A 17099-nucleotide genomic window follows, 5' to 3' on the forward strand; every position below is an offset into this window, starting at 1 on the left:
ACACGACAAAAAAAAAATACTTGAGTGTATTCTAGGAATCCATTTCTGTGTCGTTGGTATAGTATGGTCTTTGAATACTTCTTAGGAAAAATTCTTTGAATTTGGTATGATTCAATGGACTCATTTGGGATCCATATCTTGAGTATACTTTGAGATTCTTTAGTATATTTTCAATCCATCCATGTGTTTTCTCAACGATAAAATCCTTGAATGCATTTGAAATCCCTTCCTATGTCTTTGGCATATTGCAGTCCTTGAAGCACCTCGGCACCCACTCCCGTCACTTTGATCCGATTCAATTCATAAGCATACCTTTGAATCCACTCCTGTGTTTTCAAAACAATGAAAATCAATTCTTATGTTCTTAGTACGATGGAATCTTTGAATTATCTTATGACTCATCCCTGGGTCTATGATGCAATAGATTCTTGAATGTCTGGATTCTTGGATACCATCCCTGTGTCTTTCATGAGATTGAATCTTGAATTATACATTGAGATGCATCTCTGTGTTTTAGATGAACTCAATTCATGATTTATTACATTTGCTTCTGCATATCTCATTTAAATGCAAGATATTTCTCTTTATATTGTGATCCCCATTCTTTTTTCTTCTGCATGATCCTTAACTGAATCCAAAATAAAATTCAATTTTAACATTCATTGATCTTTAAGATCAGCCATTCTCCCAAACTGCGTAACTGTTATTTCCTCGATTTTTCAAACCTCGTCTGCCAATCCTCTCGTCTCACCAACACATTAATAAAGCAGATAGAATGCGTGGGGGATGCAAAGTTAGAGATGTTAGAAATAGTGAACTCAACACCGTTCGCACATCGGCAGGAGTGTCTTGTTAATGGTAAGTAAAATAAATGACCCTCACCATCCCGAATTCTTAGAGTGGCAATACATTCGAAACTTTCACTGCTTGAATTGCCAAAGAAATCTTTTAGTTTATTATAAGCACTAAAAGAATTTTAAAAAATAAGCAAAGTCGTTGCAGAAAATTAATTACCATTTTCATATTGTATTACCCGATATGCTTAAGAAAAATTAGATTTCAGCCGCTTTAGAAACATTTTCTATAGCAAGAAAAGATAGTAATAACTACTCTAGCGAACGACAGAAGCTCAGTTGTCTGGGCAGAACAAAACCAAGGAGTCTTCTTCCCGCTACTTTCTTGTATGATGTGACTAGTTTAGTGTTACTTTTTACAACATTGAAAAGCAAATCTTGTTAGAATTTTGTTCCCCTTTCATTTAGCCAATTATGTCTAATCTGATAAAGAGGTGAAAAGGATAATTTAATTTCGGCAACAATTCTCTCCTGTTTGATTGGCTTGTAACTTTTGAAATCTAGTACACTTGCGTGTTCGCGATGACAGTACATTATGTTAATATTTTCAGAATCTAATTATCAATTAAATTCATTTTTTTAAGATTCTGATTACACATATGAGTGGCAACCAATATGGAAAACAATTGATTGCAAGGTTTCATAGTAATTATGAATAAGACCGAAAAGAAGAAAATAATTAAAATAAATAATATATTAGCAAAAATATGTTTTAAAGTAGGCGTAATTAAATTTGTTCCTCAGTTGATAGTATTTAACATTTCACTAATTTGTTTTCGATTTTACATGTTTCAATGAATTCTCACAAGTTTATAGTTCTCTACACATTAGCCTTCAAAGGTTTTAAGTACAGCTTGATTTTTGAAGTTCACGAATGTTAATAAAAAGGTTTTAAGCGAATGTTATCGTATCCAAAAATAAAATTCAGCCAAAGTTTTAACCTCTTAATTTTTGAAAAAGAAATATTTATCGAAGCCAGATAAAACGACTTGTCTTGCTTCCATAATTTATGAATTTTTATGAAAGTGCTTGTTACTCCATCGTTTTATCAATAAAGATATAGCTGGCAATGCCTCAAAGAAATCATGTGATTCATTGGTATGGCAGACGATCGAACAGGCGACTTAATGTCTCGCAATGTAGTTCAAAAATTCTAGAATTGAATTCAGTCAGAAAATCCAGTTTTAAGAAGAACTTTTTAAAATAATTCACATTTAAAACTTTTAAGAAGATCGCTGTTTAGCACTTTCATTCCGAAGACAAAAACCCGCTATTAGTTGGAAGCTCGTTTCAGATAAAAGAGTAGCGACAATATTAGCTGTTACGGTGCGAAAACGTCTTCACAATCGAGGATTGCATGCTGAAAGAATGGAAAATTGGCGACATTTGGGCGAAAGAGTACGTCACCTCAACTCAACCGCAAAGGGCATCTGGACTCGTTACAGGTGAGGCCGGATTTACTCTGGATAATGATTCAAGCCTTGCGCTTATGCGGGAAAAAAAAAAGGAGGCATCAGGTGCCATAAATCTAATGTTTCTGAGAGTCAGTGCCATCAGGATTTGAGCTGTCATCTCTCTGGATGGCCCCACTGACTTCTTGAAATCATCCTCGCTATTGTGAATTATAGAGAAGAGATTCATCTTAATAGATAATACTACTCTTGCTGATCCAGACTTGTCGAGGATTAAGATGAGAGCAAGAAAACTGACCAACCCTTGTCCCATTTTCTGGACAATAATCTGAAAGAAAGTCTCTGAAACTCCTTCGTAAGATGTGTACTTCAAGTATTCCTCAGAAGGCATTAAATGAGCGTGAACGAACATCCTTTTCTGAATTGTTCTTTCTTCCCACTTCGGTGTCCGGCAGCCTTATTGTGAGAATTAAACATCGATGCATTAAAACCAATGGCGGACGCGTTTCTTTTTGAAAACTTTCCTCTTTTTTTTATTTACGCTCTGATAGATATCTTTGTCATTTTTACTCTAGACTTTTTATAAAAAAAATAAACTATAATTTAATTTCAAACTATGCTTGAAGCTAAAACCTAGTAAAATGGAAGGAATAACTATTTATGCTCAATTTTTTTTCGATTTTTCATGTTTTTATTTTCAATGGTTTGTAAAGTCGATACAAAAAAAAAAAATTGCACCTTAATTTTTGGAAGTCTGTGTCCTTATAACTTTCATTAATGAACATTACTCAGGATGACTCAATGGTGGCTTCCGATCCATAAAATCAATATTTGCTTCGTTGCAGACACAATTTATTTCATTTACAAACTATCGCAATGATCTTAATGCCGCACAAATCCTGTAATATTTTTGAAGTAATTCAAACTTTTGAGCCATAAGGTGTCACAAAATCTTTTGAGCCATAAAATCAATCCATTCGCACTGCTGCGAGAGGGACTGATTTTATTTGCCTTGAAATGATGGCACACTCTTAAAAGTCGTGCAATATCGAAACGGTTTTTAAGATATCTCAAACTTCTGACAGAACTAAAGTTTTTAATTTGTTTCATGTCGTTGGAACACTTTTTGAAATGATTTCTGAGGAAAAAAGTTTTCCTTTCTTTTGCAGGTCCTTTGCGTTGGTCTGGTGGGCAATATTTGTAGATTTCTGTACATTTCATGGTTGCGCAACCCGTGGTGGGTGCTCCCATTTGAGTTCGTGCAAGGTAAGTGAGGCGGTTATACCATTTATAAATAATTAGGAAAAGCATTTGAACCTCTCGCATGAGTGGGACACATTGGAGTTTTGGACCAATGAAACAAAAATTGGACCAAATTAAATAACTATTTGCTTCGTTGTTTAAATAAATTACTGAATACAAATTTCAAATGGCGGAAAAATAATGCTGATATTTTCATACTTTGCTCGCTTCTTTTAGGAAACCATGTATTTTCCATCACTATATTAGATATTCCTATGACGGCTATTCCTCATTGTTGAATTCTTTTCTTAAAAAGGAGATCTCGCTTTGGTAAATTTTGATAAACCACTCTTCTCAAAGATCATTCGCTGGTTTGTATTAACCCTTCGCAGTCGAATGACTTCTCTCAACCGCCATTCAAGATGATGCATCATTTTGACGTTTATTTGTTTAATTTTAATTTTTAAAAATGCCTTCAGATATGTTAAAATGATGTAGATTCATTTTTCAGGAAAACTCAACTCAAAAAGTTGCATGTGTTTATTTTTTGGTGTAATAAACAGGTCCATGTATTAAGTGAGTAATTATGCATCGAATTATCTTTCCGACTGCGAACGGTTAAAGGGCCGTCATTCCATTTCATTCGGCTGAGCGATCTCCTTGAGAAGTGCAAAATTCCTTCTTGAATCTTGGCGAGGTTCACAACTCTGGGAGGAAAAATGAGTTCATTCGCGAGGTCAGAGTAAACTTGTTTCTCTCTTCCAAGGCCAACGTGAAATGACCGGTCCATCGGGTCGAATACAAAATCTGAACATACAGAAATGTAAAAGTTGAGTACAGAATGTGCTCACTTCGTATCGAAATGCATCTTCTTCCCAATTACGCGTTTGGTTTGAACTCCTTGAAGTGACTCTCGTAAACTTGTAGCCTAAATAAACGGTTAGACTACATTATTAATTCCTGAACAAAATTTGGGAAATGAAATTAAAAAATGTTTTTGACGAAAAATTAATTATAGTGGAACTCAACTAATTCGAATGTTTTTAACTTGGAATTTTCTGTGGTCTTTGAAATTTTTATTTTAAACAATATTAAAATTTCGTCTGTTTGAATTTACTTTTCCATTCGAAGTCAATGTTGCAAATTGTAATTTTTTTTAAAAAATTTCTGAATTGTTTTAATTGTTTTTGTTAAGCAATAATTAATTGCTAATAGCAATGAAATACATCTGTAATCTATGTCCACCGAGATCGTTAGCTAATAATTTTTTGGAACCCTTCATTCACGCAATACATAACTGCTATTTAATGTATTCAATCAAAAGTTTCTAGTTGAAATATTTCTGAAACGATTTAAATACGAATTTTACTGCTCATTTTGAAGTTATTGCATAACTATTTTATACAAGATCAGAACTATATTTGAAATTATTATTTTTAAAATATATAAAATTTTAATGTTTATTTATTAAAATTGCACCGTTTTCCTTTATTACTTGTATATTACTTGTTTTAAAGGAACTTTATGTTAAAAATGAACTGTTTTTAATTTCACAAGGATCGCTTTCTCTCGCATTCGTTTGCAGTCCCGAATATTTTTGATTCAAATTTTATGATAAAACAGAATTTTTATAATGGTCTTCTCAGTTAGGATCGTAATGAAGTTAATAAATAAAATTAAAAAGGAGTTTTTTATATATGCAGAAATTCCAAATCTGCGAACAAGAATGTGGGGGATTCACATTAAATGGGACAAAAATAAAGTCAAGAAACGATCCATCACCAGCAACCGTTGTCATTAAGTGTCAAACCTAGGTGCACTTCAGCCGAATTGATTATAATTAACATATGTTTAAGAGGGGCCGGCCACAAAGATGGATCCTTAACAGACACTCCCTCGATCGCTCGCTGAACAGCTGTATGGGTGATTGGTACTCAAGTTCACCAATGGGAAACCCGCAGGTAAGATATCTGATAGAAATAAAATGCAGTATTTTTTTTCTCTAGAGAGAAGAGAGAAAAAGGCTTTGAATTAGAATTTGGAGGGCGAAAAAGTACTTGCTTTTTTGAGAAGCTCCGTGTGATTCGAGCTTCTGTGTTAGGATCCACCCGATAAAGATCGGCGGATTTCTGGACCGGCCCTGGAGTAGCCGTTTAGAGTTTTTATGGTGTCTATTTTCCGATTGGATCGAGGAACTTTTTCGTAATCGAACTGCTATTTGATATTCGTAAATAATATTAACCTAGATGAGAACAAATTGTTTTTGTGCACATATATAGGGCTGTAAATAAAAGAATCGTTTTGTTCCGCTAATCTCTTATTTGATCGGTCTGGATCAAGATATCGCAGTATGACGAGGTGATTTAATTTGGTAAGTTTATTACGCAACTGCAACTATCCTACAGCAGTTTTATATGTGCCCCTCCTGTGAGATGGATAATGTCTGTGAGATAGTCCAGTCCTTGCCACTCTCGTGATAGAATATCCCCTGTTAATGAGTCCAACACGCCAGTTAAGACATGCCAAATCTTCGCACCGTTGTTTGAGGCATGCATTCGCGTGGGAATTCGTGAAAACGTTTCACGAATTTTTGTCAACTATTTCCGTTTTGTCAAATGTTCGTTCTGGGCTAGTTTTCTTGCATAAGTGCCCCGAGTCCTGGAACGGGTCCACTCCAGTATTCTGCTGATGCAGTGTTTCTTTACCTAGCGTCACGCTAAAATCTCTTTGAAACATAAACGAAGATATTTTTGGCATATTCCAAAACACGGAATGCTTTCTCTTGCATGGATGACGCCAAATGGATAACGGCGGCGAGCGTTATCCAAGCAGCGATTTCTTTTCTGGGAGAATTTTCGCTATTGCCAGTTAATACTTCTATAAATGTAATTTTTTAATAAATTTGTCTCAACTAAATAAGTTACAGAATTCTTACTATGGTAACTTTTTGTCCCCTTCAATATAAGTCCCTCTGTATAATGAATTTTAAGGTTGTTAACACCGAAAGTGTCGAAAAGCATCAAATTCCTCTGTAATGCTAAAAAAACTTAGACGAAACTGAATTTTATTGTCAGCAAAATCGAACATTTCAACATATGATCCATTTGCATCCATGCCATTCGATTATCTTTGCCACCGAATGAAGTTTCTCTAAAGACCGCGAGGGTTTGAACTGGATGCCCATTCCAGTTCATGAATGCATGCTCTGTACAATAGGGTTTGCAGCGTGATGTCTTTGCAACTTGGTTCGGTTTGTTGCTTTCTCGTGTACGAAGTGGAATCGTCAAAAAAAAAATTCGAACTATATATTTTAAAGAATCGTCATGTTTCAGATCGTGCACGAATACGAAAAACGTATTTTTGGAAAATATCTGTTCATCCGTCTGTGGCAAAGATAACTCAAAGATAATGCAAGTCGGTACAATCTTTGGACTAAATTTGTAAATGTCTGTCAGATATTGATCACAATCCATTCAGAGGAAATTTGTCTGCCCGGAGGTTCGAAAATAAGTTAACATAACTACAAATTGTACGGAGCTTGGTCGAAAAAATTCGGCACACATATTTAACATCTATAATGTTTGAGCCAAATCCAAGATACCGGCAGATAGTCCACAAGGAGTTGACTACCTGTCGGTTTGCATTTCCAGAAACAAGTAAACGCGATAATTCAAAAACGCCTTAAATATATTAAATTCGGCAGATGATTTTGACAACATTTGTAGTTCTGTGCCAATTTTTTTACTCGAAAACAAAAACTCTTCTAAAGCAAAAACTCGATTGCAGGATACCATTGACTGCATGTCAGGGATTAATAGCCAAGAAAACTCGCCAACGATCACACATATTCAGTAAAAAGCTAAATTGCTGCCAAAGGTTAATGTTCCGTAATTTTTGTATACCAACGCCATGCAAAGTGTTCTGTGGCATGTGACCTTTATTAGAGAATATCCGAGAAAGTTTGGGGGGTCCATCTCCCCCTGATTTAATAACGGTTTGCAGATTATCCAGGAACAGAAATATTGTTCCTTAACGATGATGACCGTTCCATATTCGGGAAAGGCTGTGAACATTATCCCTATGGGATCCTGATAGAACGTCGCAGCCCTTTTGTGACGTGGCAACTCGATTTCTGATGACACTAAAATACCTTCGTTCAGAATCGTCATTTACACGTTTCCGATCATTGCATGCTTGTGTACTGGAGTATCTGGTTGCTCATCTGTGATAACTTCCCGACATCAATGGAAAATATGTTGTTACTTAAAACACTTCACAAGCCCGCTGACAGATCTGTCAGCGATTTAAGCCGAGTGAGCATTCCTTGTTTTTTCAGTATCGCCAACTAGGGCCAAGAGTGCGACTTAGCTACTTCATGCGTCACATTAGCTTTACAGGGGGGCGAATTCACACACCTCATAGATAGAACAACCATGCACGAACCGGGACTCGAACCCGGGATGCCCTGATCACGAGGAAGACGCGCTACCCCTATGCCAGGACGCAGGCAAATGAAAAATATAGAATACTAGCATTTACCCGCGACTTCGTTCGCGTGGAAATTTTAATGTGTGTGTATGAGAACTGACGGTCTGATCAACACTCGGCAGTGTCTGTCTAAAATCGCCTGCGAGTAAAACGGCAAAGCCGCCCATCACCGCCTTATTGCCGCGGATGTCCTGTAGGCTGCGGTTTAACGCCTCTTATGCATGCTGGTACGACATTGTGCACTCGTCCCATACTATTAACTTGTACTGCTGCAAAAGGACTTCCCAGTCGTTGTTTTTGGTGATGTTGCATGTTGGGGTATGTTCGCTTGAAAGATTAAGCTGCAATTTGAAAACGAAAGGTTCAATATGGCCACTGTTAAGCAAAGTTGCAGCAATGCCCGAGGAAGATATAGCCAGGCCTATATTGCGGTCCTTGCGGAGTTGGGCTGGAAGGAGATTCAGCACAAACGTCTTACCCGTACCCTCTGGTGCGTCAAGGAAGAATAATCCCTCCTCTCCATTATTTACTCCGTTCAGAATCGTTTTGTAGATTTGACGCTGCTCGGAAAGTAATCGTGGTATCATTTCATTGACCTGCGCTTCTAAAACCTCTGTGTCGTAATTTAGCTCCTTTACAACTTCGCTTGATAATTCCCCTCTTCGCTGCGGTGGGGGTAGACCGAAATCAGTGAGACATTTTCCAGATATGGAAATCATTTTATCCTCAATCAATACCAAAGCTTCGTTAATGATTAGGTTATTGTGAGGGCCATCCAGCCTATGCAAGATATCTTTTGATAAAGCTTCCTTGTATTTATCCCACAGCTGGAGGGGGTTCGAAGTCCGCAAGTGCTCGCTAAAATTGCAAATGGGTCTTCTAGCTACTTTCATAGCCCGAGCTTTATTACTCCTCTTCGAAAGATTAGATTTGCGTTTTCTGGGCACTTCGAAAAACTATCAAATAATAATAAATAAAAAGAATTAAGACTAACCTAAAAACCGATGCACTTAAAACTATAAGCATATGCGAAAAATATATAATTAAACATAAATACAATTTAGTTACAAAACATACAACTAACCTAAAAACAATTGATTTACATTGTAACCTGAAATAAAACAAAACAGAATCCGTATTTCTTTAAAATCAAGTCAAGTCTATTTTATTTATCGATTGAGATAGCTACAACAGTATAATACACATAATTTTTTAACTTTTAATTAAAATGAAAACACAGTTGTCAGCAATCGGAACACACTGCGCATGTGTAAATTTCCAACGCCAGTTGGGGTAACACAAATGCGTGAATTTTCTACGCCAGTTGGGGTAACGCAATGCAGATTAAAAATTTTTAATTTCCTTTTATCTGATTTATTTAAAAGTACTTTAGAATGAATACTAAAGATCTATTAATTAACAATGTTTAATTTTAAATGCATCAAACACCAAGAAAATAAACAATCCTTTGAAATAATCGGTCGAAAATATATTAAGCCTAACCTCATTAGAGTGGGGGAAAAACTGAAGCCCTACTCATTTTTGGCGGGATTTATCCTCATATTTTTAGCGGGTAAGTTAGTTTTTAATTAATAAAAAATTAACCACTCAGTTAACCGGAATAAATAGCAGCCTATGTCCTATTCCAGACTGTGATCTATCTATGTGCCAAATTTCATTAAATTCCGTTCAACCGTTCTGGCGTGATTGACTAACATCCATCCATCCATCCATCCAAACTTTCACATTTATAATAGTAGTATAGATTTAACCTCTTCGCATCCAATAACGAGTCTGATTTGAACATCGAATTAACCGAATTTTTAATCTGCAAATTAAATGTAAATACTGAGTAATTTAAAATGTCAATTACATTTTAAAGGCAATTACTTTATCTCGAATGCCTTTATATTATTATAGGAATTTAAATAATGATTGTCTCAAACGAGATGTGCCCTTTAATTAAGAAGTTAAGTAAATTCGTAGATCAAACTGTTAAATATAAAAGGTCAATTCTTGTACCTTTTAAATTTCACTTCATTATTGCTTACCGCCACCACCGATCTGTGCTGGACTCCGCACTGCTTTGGACAGACTTCTATCATTTGCAATTTACGAAAACGATTAGCACGTGCTGCAATGACAGGAATCAGAATAACCATTTTTCTCACTTCGCACATTATGGCGTTTCATTTTTGTACCAACTCATTTTCGTTTATTTTCCCGGTTGATTTTTTGTGTAAAAATTGTGAACTGCAACAGCGTTATTTATCAAAAAAGAAAGGAATTAATTTTATCTTTGTTCACGGCTGTGTATTTATATTCGATAGCATTTCGTGATTTAACTGCACGTCTGCTTTAACGCTCGAGAATATATCCTGCTACTTAACTGTTTCTTGTTCTCGTATCTGTAAGGGTAGTAAACTGTAATGAGAAGCCCCAAGAAAAGAAGTTTCAAGATAACGGTATCTTTGAAATGAGTGCTTCCCGGGTAATAAATATTCCCCTTGCGATCGAGCTCTCAGCGGTCGCTATGGAAACGGATCGGTGACGGTCGAAGTCAATGTGTGGATTCTTTAATTATTCATTCTACCTTTTTTTTTTCCCCTTTTTTTATATATACATAGATGTTGCGAAAAGCAGACAGTAGGAAGACGTTATTCGGAACAATTGTTTTTGTTTATTTTTTATTCCAGACAGAAAAAAAAATGCTATTAAGTTGTAACACTAATTGATCGTTTAGGAATTAAAAGGTTGTTTTCAAGGAATAAATGCTGGTGAATAATTAAAGGAAAAACCGAAAAGGGACAAGAATTTCTCTGAATGAGAAAGAATTCATTATTCACTTTTTTGGTAAAATTCTTGAAAGACATGAATGGAATGGCAACTACAGTAAATGAAACGCGGAAATAAATCTATTTACCGTTTGAATAATTGAATGCATCCTTTTTAAAACTCTGTGGATTGAAATGCAAACAAAATGTCTTATTTAATAATTTAATTTCTCGTCTGTTTGGGTGTCTTCTATTAATAACTTATTCCATATTATATAAAGATGGAGATAAGTTTCAAGCCTTTTCATTTCAAAGAAAATGGAAGGAGTCAGAAAAAGTTCAATTGAATAAGAAAAAAAAATCGTAAATTTGATATCATTTCTTTGTTATTTTTGATACAAGATCCTGTAAGAAATATAAAATATCCCTGGTAGAAAATGCCCGAGTGAACCAAAAAATGCTGTCAAAAATGCATGGTTGCAAAAATGAGTCCATATAATTTTTGGAATATATAAATTCATCTAATCTTTTAAAAAAACCTCGCCCCGCAAAGCATGTTTTTAAAGAAATGCTTCATTTATTAATTCAATTTTTCTTTTTGCCAATGCTGCAGTTTCCGCTGATGGCAAACTTTACTTCATTGTCAACAAAATTTATATTTAATGAATTTTCAATGGAAAAGACCAAAATAATTTATTGCAAGTGGAATGTGTATAGTACTTTCCTCTGCATATCTTTTAGGTATACAAAATATCCTTGCTTTTTCGGATATAAAAAAAAGTATAATATTGAAAATGCATCCTATGTTTTTAAAGCCAAACGAAATTTAAAATTCAAGGGATGTGATCCCACACCAAGTATTCGTGAAATTCTGTTTCGAATATCAAAATTTCAAACGATTGAAGTAGATAAAGCTTCAATTCCATGGGACAGTGCCATTTAGCACCAAATGAAAGACTTATTCTTCCAGCAACTGAATGTTTAAGAATAAACATTAATGAATGATGCGAAAATATTCAGTTGCATCTTTTTTTAAGTCTGCTTTAGATAGTTATTCTTTTCTTATTGTAGGACTTTTTCAATTGCGAATACGCTCTATTGCTATTTGGAGAAATTTATTATCGAATTATAAGACAAATTTAATTAAATTAGTATTATAGTAAGTGTATGTTGTAACTCATAGCTATTTCTTAGAAATACTAATTCACACTTAAGTCTGAGATGTTAATTAACAGCAAACAAAGAAAATAGATGCTAAACAAAAAGCATTGTTTATATTAATAGGAAAATTTTGCAGGAAAAATATATTAAACCACTTTTAGTATTTTCTGAAAGTAAATTTCGCAAGGTAATTTAAAATAAACGGTGGCAGCAGAGTAAAATCTAAAAATTGGAACACACGAGATTCTTATCAAAAATGGCTGGCCAAACGATTTTTTTTGTTTATTTTTAATGAAAAAGTAACTAAAGCTTTTATAAATCGCTTTCTCCAAGTACCTACTCGATCCTTTTTGTGAAAAATGGTCAATTATTATGAGCTTTAACGAAATGCATTTATATCAGGGAAAAAACTAACTTTTAAGGTAATATTTCTACCAGAAACACTTTTCATAGAAAGATTTGCGTTTAAAACGAAGCTTTAAAGGAAATCTGATTTTTCTATTGAAAACATACATTCCTTGTTAATCAATAATTTAACAATGCAGCTTGTTTCCAGCATTAGTAATTTATTGAGAAAGCTTTATGCGACTACAAATTTTCAAGAAAATAGTTTACATATAATATGAAATTTTTTTCTCGGTTTCATAAGTGCATTCGTTATTGGGTAAAGAATAAACGAGGGTAATGACTATTTCGGGAAAATTATGAAGTTCATTAAGGTTGTTTGGTAAAATCAATGAAGATATTTTCTATTTTTAGTGCTTTAGATTTGACAGAAGAAAACTGAAAAATGGATAATTATCATGAAAATAAATCATTCTATCAGTTGTGGATGGTATCCGCCGAAAACGCAATGTTTTCAGCACACACCATCTCACGAAAGGGACGTTGAATTTTTTATTCGCAAAAGCGAATGCACTTCGAAGACAAGCAAATGGAATACGATTCATTCACAGAGATCGCATGCGTTCGACAATTCAGTGAAGTCGATACAAATCCGAACATTTCTTCCTCACTGGAAGGCCAGTTGAGAACATTATCATAACTTGAATGTTTCCTTTTTTGACGGCGGAATAAGAATGAGAAAAGCGAGAACCTATTGCCAGAACAAATATGGATTTCTTCACTTCAGGAATGGGAAGATTAAATATTAAAATTCCGGAGTGTTCTCCATTTAATATTCTGGTATACTTTTAACTATGAATATGACATGTGGCCAAAAGTATTTGTGCCTTTCAGTGAAACAGTCATCTTTAGAAACCTAAGTAGTATCTAAAATTGTCAATTCGGTATTATTATTTTTTGATTTTATGGATTTTTTTCAAACTTAGAAATAAAAGACTTTATGTTATCGAATAAATAAAGTATCTATTCAAAATGACAGTTTGAGTTATCGTTTCGCTTACTTTCGCAATGAATTTAAAATATAATTTGAATCTATACTAAGAAACAAAGATGAATATATTGTGTGTGTTGGTGCTTTCAAGCCAGGCCGTTTGTCTTGGTTTTTCTACTTGATACTTGGAGAATTAGAATGTGCACTTCAGAATAATTTTTTTTCATTAAAATACTAAACAAAATCTTGGTGTTTTTCGGCTATAATTGCCAGAAATATTACCACAGAAGATAGAATTTTATGTCATTTTAAAATTTAAAGCATTATCTTTTCAATGATACCAATTTTTTCCGAGACGTTATTTTTTTATTAATTAATTTACAAAAATATTTTTAAATATTTTCTAATTATACATTTTATTTAAAGTTAAAATTAAATCTACACACGATCCTGACGCATGCATGACAAAATTTACTTTTTATTAACGTGTTGCCATTACGTTAACAAAAGTTTAAATTAAAAAAATTAAGCTAATTCTACTCATAAATTTAACCTTAAAGGATTTTTACATCATCTTAATGTTTTAAAAATTATCTTTTCATTATAAAAAATTTTTAATATATAAATTTAATTTCTACTTTTAACCAACTTTTAAATATTTTAAACATATTTTTCAACAATTTCTTTCGCACAAAATAAATTTAACCTGCACGATAGGAAAAATCAATTTTTATCAATGTGTTACCATCAGGTTGACAAAAGCTCCAATTAAAATTTTGAGTTAACTCTGATTGCAAATGAAACCTATAAATGTATTATTTTAAGCACAAATCTGTAGGAAATGAAGTAAACGTGAAACACGGTATTTAAAAAAGAATAAATACAAGAAAGTTTCTTCTTAAAATGTTTATATTATTAATTCTGAATTTCTTCTTGAGTTAGACATGGTTTAACATTTACCGGATATCAGTTCTGTCAATAGTTAGTTTTAATACTGTTAATAATAGATATACACATTCGATAAGGAAAATTAAGTAAATAATTATTTTTTAATGTAATTTGGGCCAATAAATGTTTTGATGAATTAGTTTTAAAATTTTATGCAGACCTCTGGTCCTATGAAACTCCTTAAATAAAATATTCTTGCGACATTAATTGAAAAAAAAGTTCATCTCTTTCGCGATAAAAACTGATTTGAATTGTTAAAATCTGAATATCATTATTTTATAAAATTTTTATTTAAAAAAAACAATTTTATACAAAATAGCTGCATTGACCGCTTTGAGGAAAATACAAGAACCTTTTAATGAATATGATTTATAAAATCGAAAATGTGCAGAATTTAGACTTCATCATTTTTCCGGATTCCATTTATTAACTGTATCAAAATAACATTTTCGTCGTTTAAATTCCTTTGAAGGCAAAACTAAAATTTATCTTACAATGAATCAAAGAACATTTTATTGAATAATTCTTTGAGATATAATATAAATTATAAAAAAAAATTTCTTCATGCAGATAAGACTCCGATGCTGATCCATTTTATTTTATATAATCATATTTTTAAGAAATATGTTTGGTTTGAAGGAAATAGTTTTTTGTGTTAGTTGAAGTTTAATCACTTCCATTTCAAATTCATATTTTATGGAAGATAACAAAAAATTCGGGAAATGCATAACACAATGCATAGAATGGAGTAAGGCTTCAAAAATAACTTATATGACTATCACAATCTGGAGCTTAAAAAATATTTTGCTAAAGGAAACCATTAAGATCGAGTTACGTAAAATATCTAATTGAAAATTTTGGTGAGCATTCATTTCAGTGAGCCAAGTGGGCGTCAAAGTAATAAATACGTTGAGCAGTTCCCTTGTTCGAGAAACGTTATGAATGAATGCAATGTCCTGTAAACAGTTTTCCAAAGCGATCGTTTTGGTACAATGTGAAATAATAAGCCCAAAATACTTCCGGATGCATCTAATTTCTTTTAGGAGAGCTTTCCTTTAAAGAATATTTTATATCCTATATTGGAGGCAAAAAATGGGAAAATGTAATATTTCACCATCGCACACTTCACGTATCAACAGTTATTTAATAAGTAAATATTTTAATCGATTCTATGCAATAAGTATTCTGTAGTTTTCACTCTTTTATTTAATTTCATTTTGTAAATATGAAAATTCGAAGTCTATTTTTCTCCATAAAATAACAATTGTAAAATTTTTCATTTTTTTTTTTTTTTTTTTTTTTTTTTTTTTTTTTACTATTGGTATTACAATAATTGCAGAAACTTAAATGTTGCTTAATCAGTTAATTTTAGATTAATTTAGTTGCCTTGAGAAAGACACCATTTAGCAGTAAATCTAAGGGGGGGGGGAAATCATTGCAAAATTCCAAAAAATTTATATTATAAAAATGAGTAAAAAAGTAACTGAAAAAAAAATGAATTTATATAAATTTGCATTTTAATTGATATATTGAAAATTAGAAAATAACTTTATAATTTAAAAAACAGAAGCCAAAACAAATTCATAAAACCATGAGGTGTGCAGAACTAAATAGGAAGAAATTAAAATATTCAATAAAAATTAAAAATGTGGTAAATATAATTAAAATTCCATTTTTACTTCACAGTATTTCTGATAGGGTCAGAAATGTCCATCTTTTCAGCTTGATAGAAAAATGTTTGTTTTATCTTTCATTGTTTCAAAATTTATCATTACTTTTTGACTAATCCATTTTGGCGGTTAGCAGGATTATTGTATTTAATTCTAATTAAAAACTAGCTCACATTTGTTTGCCAAATAACCGCTCGCGAGCTTTTCTAACAAATTAATTTTCGACCCAACCCAGCGTGAACAAATCGAGCATTCTTTATCAATTGCCAGTATAGGAGACAGAGATCTTTGAAAACGCTCGATTTGCAAATCCGTTGGAGATTCGTAGAGAGCATAGAATCATACTTTACGGACAATCCCTTTGTGGTCGCCGTCAGGGATTAAGTTCGTGGCCCGCAGTTCACGACCCCAAAGACCTTTCTACTTCTTCATAACACTATTCGCGTGTAGTTCTCGAACCATTCTGCTTGCACGGGCCTTTATGCATAACTTGCTTCGTTACCTCTCCTTGCAAAGTAGCGAGATGGATCCAGTTTCTGAGATTTGGGTCATCTCTACTCATATCGATAGAATCTTCAAAAAAGCGAGAGATACAAACAGACCGACGCAGAAAGAGTGAGTGGGTCATTGGTCTAGACTGTTTGACTTACAGCTTCTAAATTTGGCACATCTTGAAGGATGAAAATACTCACCGTGGGAAGATTTTGTTTTTGAAATTTTAATTAAAAATGAAGCTGAGTTTAGGAAATTCAATTTTTATTTTAATTGTTTAATTATATTAACTATAATTATTTTAATGAATTAAAATTTTGAATTTGGCGAGTGAAAAATTCCAAAATTTTTCACTTGCACACACGATAAGAGATAAATTCCGAAACTATTATTGCTTAAAAGTCAATTTTACACCATTTAAAAAAATTTACATTAGTTTAATAGCCGTGCAAATTTTTGCGGAATTTTGGTTATTTAAAAAAATACCTCATTTCAAACAATAGATGACACAGTTGTCCTGAAATTCAAACCAATTTCCCATTGTTTCAGTAAATAATTAATCACGCGGTATTTTTTCCATTGTCAGTAGCTAAAGAAGAAAGGTTCTGTTTAATATTTGTGGAGTTTGCAACACAAATGAAAAGGTGAAGTTACAATATCGAACATTTAAAAGATACATGAACTGGATGATTATGTTTTTAAGAACGCTTTAATGTAATGGG

At 33.0% G+C, this 17099-nt stretch overlaps 1 protein-coding gene across 1 annotated transcript in view; it reads left to right on the top strand.

The window, feature by feature from the left end:
* LOC129975672 (major facilitator superfamily domain-containing protein 6-like) overlaps positions 1–17099 on the top strand; it is an 84664-nt gene that overhangs the window by 49166 nt on the left and 18399 nt on the right. The window contains exon 5 of the mRNA XM_056088791.1: positions 3436–3532. Coding sequence (XP_055944766.1) covers positions 3436–3532 — 97 coding nt within the window. The remainder of the gene's footprint in view (positions 1–3435; positions 3533–17099) is intronic.

This window comes from Argiope bruennichi, chromosome 7 (assembly GCF_947563725.1).
Source record: "Argiope bruennichi chromosome 7, qqArgBrue1.1, whole genome shotgun sequence".
Classification (NCBI taxonomy): Eukaryota; Metazoa; Arthropoda; class Arachnida; order Araneae; family Araneidae; genus Argiope; species Argiope bruennichi.